At 47.5% G+C, this 7,189-nt stretch overlaps 1 protein-coding gene across 1 annotated transcript in view; it reads right to left on the bottom strand.

Moving 5' to 3' along the window:
• Window positions 1–818: 818 nt before the first annotated feature.
• actr3 (actin related protein 3) overlaps window positions 819–7,189 on the bottom strand; it is an 11,474-nt gene continuing 5,103 nt past the window's right edge. Inside the window, exons 3-12 of the mRNA XM_016255019.1 lie at window positions 5,946–6,070; window positions 5,063–5,173; window positions 4,813–4,908; window positions 4,626–4,733; window positions 4,040–4,183; window positions 3,676–3,849; window positions 2,385–2,477; window positions 2,189–2,314; window positions 2,026–2,109; window positions 819–1,560 (exon numbers count right to left, since the gene is read on the bottom strand). Coding sequence (XP_016110505.1) covers window positions 1,465–1,560; window positions 2,026–2,109; window positions 2,189–2,314; window positions 2,385–2,477; window positions 3,676–3,849; window positions 4,040–4,183; window positions 4,626–4,733; window positions 4,813–4,908; window positions 5,063–5,173; window positions 5,946–6,070 — 1,157 coding nt within the window. The 3' untranslated portion in view covers window positions 819–1,464. The remainder of the gene's footprint in view (window positions 1,561–2,025; window positions 2,110–2,188; window positions 2,315–2,384; window positions 2,478–3,675; window positions 3,850–4,039; window positions 4,184–4,625; window positions 4,734–4,812; window positions 4,909–5,062; window positions 5,174–5,945; window positions 6,071–7,189) is intronic.

Genomic DNA, 7,189 nt, shown 5'->3' with positions numbered 1-7,189 from the left:
TTGGTACAGGCCACTGGACTGAGCTGAGCTGAGCTGAGCTGGGGTGCGTTTTCCAAAAGCAAATATGGTTGCAAGTTCCGTCGTTACCTGCCATGGTTAGCTAATGATGCTTTTAGGAAACGCACCCCTGGACTGAATTGAGCTGGACTGGACCGAACTGAACACTGCAAAAACACGTTGTAAGCACGAATACACACTGGAGCGTTTCTGTTTTGCCAAGATCCTGTTTTTACAGCCTCACCTGAACGGTTCTTGCTTTCGTTTGAGATGCGTGAGAAAATCTGAAAGCGTGAGAGTGCAGCCCTGCTTTTAGTAAATCACTCCAGACATTTGCATATAAATATCCGTTGCCCATGTTTTCTTTACTGACACAGACAAAAGTGAATGAAAATGAAAAAGCATTGGCCCTTGAACACATAGCAAGCTCAGGTTTCTGGCCTTGGTATTTCTATAACCCTGCATACAGTAACATCAGCGCAGATTTCTCTCGAGGTTCTTGAGAATACTAAAGTCTGCTGCCAAATCTCTATTAAAAAGGTGATCTGGTGTCTGAAAAAGAGGTTTATGTTGTGTAATCAGGATTGAGACGATATGCAGTATCTTGAGAAATTACTCCATGTTTAGTAATTCTCATTTAAAATCGCAATGATGTGTATGAACCGGGAACTTCAACGGGATTGTTTTTTCACTCCTGATGGAGAAATGCAACACTAACTGTGCGATCACAGGATCCAACCCTTTGATACCAAACCCAGAGATCTACCAGATGCTCCTGAAATCCGCATCACGCTCATTAGACAGACACAAACACGCCTTCATTAGAAACCATGAGCTTTTATTGGAATGTTTCACCATTACACTTACAAATCCCACCGGTGTGTCTGCCTTTATCAAAACGAGCTTCTGCTAATACTGATTCTGCTCAAGCACATGTTCATATGACCGTCTGCGATTAGGAATAAATGACATCTGAAGGTAAAAGCAATTGAGTATCTAAAATGCCATGAAGAAAAAGACAGACAGAAAATCCAGTATATGGGATTTTTTAAACAGTTTTCTTTTAGTCACAAATTTGAGAGATGGAAAGGAAATATCAAAGTAGAGCAGAAACACTTGCTTTAATGTGATAGGGGTTCGGGTCATAAAACATTAAAATAAAGAAGAGGATGGAGCCGAACACAGTTCAACATGTGATTGTTTACACCTCAATGACGCCGTTCCAGTTTCATTATAAATCTCATGATCGAGTTCAGTTACACGCGTCACACACTCACACGACACAGACTGAAGCGCTTTCGGTTGCTTACACTGGGATAAACTCAACAAAAACTCAAGAAACCTGTCGTATGTGCCAGCAGTCGTGGTGAACCAGTCTGTCGGACCAACAATAGAAAACACATTTCTCATTTCTGCACCCTACCATCCCATACGCGCTCGTGTGTGTGTGTGTGTGTGTGTGTGTGTTTAGGACATGACACCGAACACAGGGTTGTGGCGGCAGATGCTCGGCCCGATCTCCTCATAGTCCTTCTTGGTGTGACACACTTGGTAAAACTCCGGCTAAAGAGAAACAAACAAACACACACAACGTCACAGAAGTGTTTCAAACATCCCGCAGTGTGAAGGTAATGACAGTCATTAGTGAACTTCAGTGTAATCGAATTCTCACGGCGCAGATTCATCAAGACGCTCCGGTGAACAGTGATTTACGGACAGGACACTTTAATTGATTATAATTCACGGCAGCAAACGCTTCAGCTCACAAAGGCCAGCAGACGGCGGATCTGAACTGAGGATTCGTGATCGTTTCAGTTTCTCTCCGACTCGTTCAATTCAATCATACAAACATCTCTTTACGAGTGAACGAGCAGCAGCGAACACTCCTTCTGGAACATCACAGGACGTTTTCACAGTGAACTGTAATCTGCAGTGATTAATTTAAAATGTGAGCCCTTTAAAGAGGAATGTTGCAGTGTGTGTGTGTGTGAGTGCGTAAGTGAGCGAGCGTGTGTGTGTGTGACTCACGGTTGACGCCAGCATGGATCCTCCGAACCACACGGCGTAGCGCTGCATGTGATGGGTGACGACCTGAACGTCGATGGGTTTAGGCTGTGAGAGAAGAAGAGATGCAGATATTGAGTATTTATTTCTCACACAGACGCTGCTGTAGATCTGCTGTGAATGTGACCTTGAGTTTCCCTCCGCTGAGCTCCTCGCTGAGCTTCAGACGCGCGTCCACTGTTCTCTTCAGGTCTCTCTGCATACGCCGGCCGAAGTCACGGAACATGGTGGAGCCGCCCGACAGCACGATGTTCTGTGAAAGAGCACACGAGTTCACACCACTGAACCATCAGCCGCATCTGACCGTGACCGACGCTACTGACCTTATAGAGCGGACGGCGCACATCGATCGGGCAGTTCTGAATAACCTCGTCCACAACCTCAGAGATGGGCTGAGTGAAGTCCGGGTTAGCAAACTGAGAGGAAACAGAGTGTGAGACGCTGATGTGTGTGTGAGTGAGTGAGTGAGTGTGAATGAGTGTGAGTGTGTCTGTGCGTGAGAGAGTGCGTGAGTGTGTGTGAGCGAGTCTGTGAGCGTGCGTGTGAGCGTGTGAGTGAGTGAGCGAGTGAGTGAGCGTGTGAGTGAGCGAGCGTGAGTGAGTGTGCGTGTGAGTGAGTGTGAGCGTGCGTGCGTGCGAGTGTGAGCATGCGTGTGTGCGTGAGAGTGAGCGTGCGTGTGTGAGCGTGCGTGTGTGAGCGTGCGTGTGTTTGTGAGTGAGTGTGAGCGTGCGTGTGTGCGTGAGAGTGAGCGTGCGTGTGTGAGCGTGCGTGTGTGAGAGTGAGTGTGAGCGTGCGTGTGTGAGTGAGTGTGAGTGTGTGAGCGTGCGTGTGTGTGTGAGTGTGAGCGTGCGTGTGTGAGCGTGTGTGAGTGAGTGTGTGCGTGAGAGTTAGTGTGTGCGTGCGTGCGTGAGAGTGAGTGTGTGCGTGTGCGTGTGTGAGAGTGAGCGTGTGAGTGAGTGTGTGTGTGAGTGAGTGAGAGTGAGTGTGTGTGTGAGTGAGAGTGAGTGTGAGCGTGCGTGAGAGTGAGTGTGAGCGTGCGTGTGTGAGAGTGTGAGCGTGCGTGTGTGAGAGTGTGAGCGTGCGTGTGTGTGAGAGTGTGAGCGTGCGAGAGTGTGAGCGTGCGTGTGTGTGAGCGTGCGTGCGTGAGTATGAGAGTGTGTGCGAGTGTGAGCGTGCGTGTGTGTGAGCGTGTGTGAGAGTGTGAGCGTGCGTGTGTGTGAGAGTGTGAGCGTGCGTGTGTGTCTGTGAGTTAGTGTGTGCGAGTGCGCAAGTGAGTGTGTGTGAGTATGAGAGTGTGTGCGAGTGTGAGACCGAGAGTGTGTGTACTGTTCATTCCTTCAGAACAAACCATGAATCCCAGATTATTTTATTTTTAACAAGGACTTAATACTGCAAATCAGCAAAACGAGTTTAAAATACTTGTTTTCTTCAATATATGAAGTTTCCTTCTAGACATGTCTTGAAATTGGTTTGTTTGCTAATACATCAACAGAGACTAAATTAGAGATTGATCGATACAGTATTTATTATTTTCCTGTAGGGTTTATTTTTGCCTGTTATTACTGTAATTGTCTTGATATAACAGCAATAAAAGAAATGTGTGCCTGTCCAAACCTCAGGGTGGAAGAAGATTTCGGGTCCCAGGAAGCGCTCGTATCCCACATCGATGGTGAACTCTTTCTTGCTGATGGCGTTGATGCCAGTGTACTGCTTGATCCATTTGGATCCGTCTGTATCGTACTTGTTAAACTCCTTCACCAGATCGGGACAGACGTAACTGAAGCGCTCCTGCAGCAGACAGACGAGTGGACGCTCAGAGTCTGGAGGACGAGACGCTCATGCGCTCCATCACTCACACACAAGCGCACGCACTCACAGACTCACGCACGCACACTCACGCACTCACACACACTCACTCACACACACACACACACACACACGAACGCATGCACACACACACACACGCTCACACACTCACCTTGACAGCCTTGGCGGTCTCCAGTGACTGCTCCGGTGGGATACCCACCTCTCGCTCTCTCAGCAGCTGCTGTGTGAAGTACGTGATGTCCCGGCCTGCGATGGGAATGTGTTTAATGCAGCTGCCGATCACGTACCCCTCCGCCTGTCAAACCAATCACAGCAGCAGACTCTCAGTGAGAACGCTCAAGGTCACTTCCTGTTCTGTGTTATTCTGCAGGGAAGTGGCCGTGAGCCAGAGATCGACAGCATCAGAACACACTGCTGTGATCAGACACGACAGAAGTGCATCAGCCGAAAACCAAATAAATAATTATTAAGTATTTGGTCTGAATACGAATGGCTGTTTGAAAACATATTGTTTGACTTTCTTCTCCACGACAAGCGAGTGTCAGAATCAGATAGTTTCTGCATTAACGACATTCCAGCTTTCAGGACTGACATTTCCACAACAATCCCGTAAAACCTGATGGAATTTGGTGTTCAAGAGAACAGAATCAATCTGTTTTGTAATGAGTGTGTGTGAGTGTGTGAGTGTGTGTGTGTGTGTGTGCGCGTGCGAGAGAGAGAGAGAGTGTGTGTTGTACCACTGGAATGACGTGAGTAACTCCGTCTCCGCTGTCGATGACGGTTCCCGTGAGCGTCCTCTCACCGACCTGTCGAGACGTCCATGACGCCGCCAGAGCCAGAACAGCCTGACAAACACACACAGATCAGCCAAACGCATCAGCACTGAGAGCCAGTGTGTGTGTGTGTGTGTGTGTGTGTGTGTACCTGCACAGCGATGTACAGCCCCGGCACGTTAAAGGACTCAAACATGATCTCAGCTGTGTACTCGCGGTTCTCCGGTGTGTTTAGAGGAGGTTCGGTCTGCAGCAGAGAAACAAACAGCACAGGACGTGATGCGTAGAGTTAGTCGACTGCAGTAATCACTCAACCCATTACTTCAGGTCTCAGCTGAAGGACAGACGTTAAATACAAGACCATGACATGAGGGCAAGCGTTTAGGTGAGCGTTTCCTCACCAGCAGGAAGTAATGGTCCTCAGGTTCGGCTCTCAGGTATTTGAAGATCACCTGCTCCATAAACCTCTCCATCAGATCCCAGTCCTCCACGATCCCGTGCCGAATGGGCCACTGCGGAGACAGACACGCTCAGAGATCACGGACACACACGCTTTCTGACAGAGACGCAATCTGATGATGATGATGAAGGACGAGCGGAGAGCCCTTCATCATCAGGCAGGTAATCAGATTGTGTCAGATTGATTAAAGCAACAGTTCACCCAAAAATGACAATGTGCTCCCCCTCAGATCATCCTAGATTAGGAGGAGTTTGTTTCTCCATCAGATTTGAGAAATTTAACATGACATCACTTGCTCAGCGGTAATCCAGTTAAAAACGTCTTAATGCTGGATGTGTTTCAGCTTTTGTCTTCTCCAGATGTTCACTGATGGACTGGAGTGCTGTGGATTATTGTGATGTTTTTATCAGCTGTTTGGACTCTCATTCTGACGGCACCCATTCACTGCAGAGCATCCATTGCTGAGACACTGATGCAGTGCTACATTTCTCCAAACCTGACAAAGAAACAAACTAATCCTGATCTCTGATGAACTGAGGGTGAGTAGATTTACAGCAAAGTTTTGTTTTTGGCTGAACTACTCCTGTAATGTAGTTCTACAAAGATGATGTTCATGTGACATTTCGATTGATATTTCTCACATTATGGAAAGAAAAGTGATTTTCACTCTGCCAATGAAAACACACAGAGCGACACTAACCACAAGATCGTCAGTGCTGCTGTGACACACACCTGACAGCAGAGCCTGCGCACAGCCGCGTACATAACTACAAACAAAGAAGGGTTATTTCCCAGCATCGAAGCGGCACTGACGGCTCACTCACTTTGGTGGCGTAATTGGGTTTTTCGATGGCTTCGTCTCCGATGAAGAAGTCCAGGTCATCCACGCCCTTCATCATCCTCCGCTGGGCCTGATCTCCCACCTTCGCAGACTCTTTGATGGCGATGCCTGACAGGAGAAAGGGATTATGGGAAGTGAGAGATGATCAGACGGACTGACGAGTGCTGTCAGTCAAACATGAAGAGAGGAAGTAAACGACACTGACTCCAGACGAGAACCGAGCGCTGACGTGAGAGAATACAGCAGCAGCAGAAGAAGAGTTATTATGGGATGTTTGTAAGATGATCTTACATATTTTGACCAGTGAATTTCCATCAGTCATTCATGATCGCTCACATACAATGCTTAACATACCGTAAACAGAGACATCCGACACAACAGGAGTAGACTGAAATGAAATGAATCATTATGATAATTTTCCAATTAATTGTACTTCCCCACTAGAGATTTATGTTTTAAAAACAAGCCAGTTAAGCATAAGGAAATTTTGTACTGACTAGAAAAGTCAGAAGTCGATACCAAAAATGACAAACTGGATTTGTGAGTCGCTTTTCTAAAGCTTCCTGATCTGATCTGAGAACGAACCCTCAATCTCGATCCTGAAACCCTCACTACAGGAGTCAAGCACACTACAGACGTGCACTACACACTACAGACGTCAAGCACACTACAGACGTGCACTATACTACAGACGTGCACTACACACAACAGACGTGCACTACACACTACAGCCGTCAAGCACACAACAGACGTGCACTACACACTACAGATGTGCACTATACACTACAGACGTCAAGCACACTACAGACGTGCACTACACACTACAGCCGTCATGCACACTACAGCCGTCAAGCACACTACAGACGTGCACTACACGCTACAGCCATTATGCACACTACAGACATGCACTACACGCTACAGACCTGCACTACACACTACAGCCGTCAAGCACACTACAGACGTGCACTACACACTACAGCCGTCAAGCACACTACAGACGTGCACTACACACTACAGCCGTCAAGCACACTACAGATGTGCACTACACGCTACAGCAATCATGCACACTACAGACATGCACTACACGCTACAAACGTGCACTACACACTACAGCCGTCAAGCACACTACAGACGTGCACTACACGCTACAGCCATTATGCACACTACAGACATGCACTACACGCTACAGACGTGCACTACACACTACAGCCGTCAAGCACACTACAG

Source organism: Sinocyclocheilus grahami, unplaced genomic scaffold (genome assembly GCF_001515645.1).
Source record: "Sinocyclocheilus grahami isolate Dianchi unplaced genomic scaffold, SAMN03320097.WGS_v1.1 scaffold1303.1, whole genome shotgun sequence".
NCBI classification, from domain to species: domain Eukaryota; kingdom Metazoa; phylum Chordata; class Actinopteri; order Cypriniformes; family Cyprinidae; genus Sinocyclocheilus; species Sinocyclocheilus grahami.
Note: the sequence above shows the minus strand (reverse complement) of the source record. Positions and strands in the feature narration are given on the sequence as shown.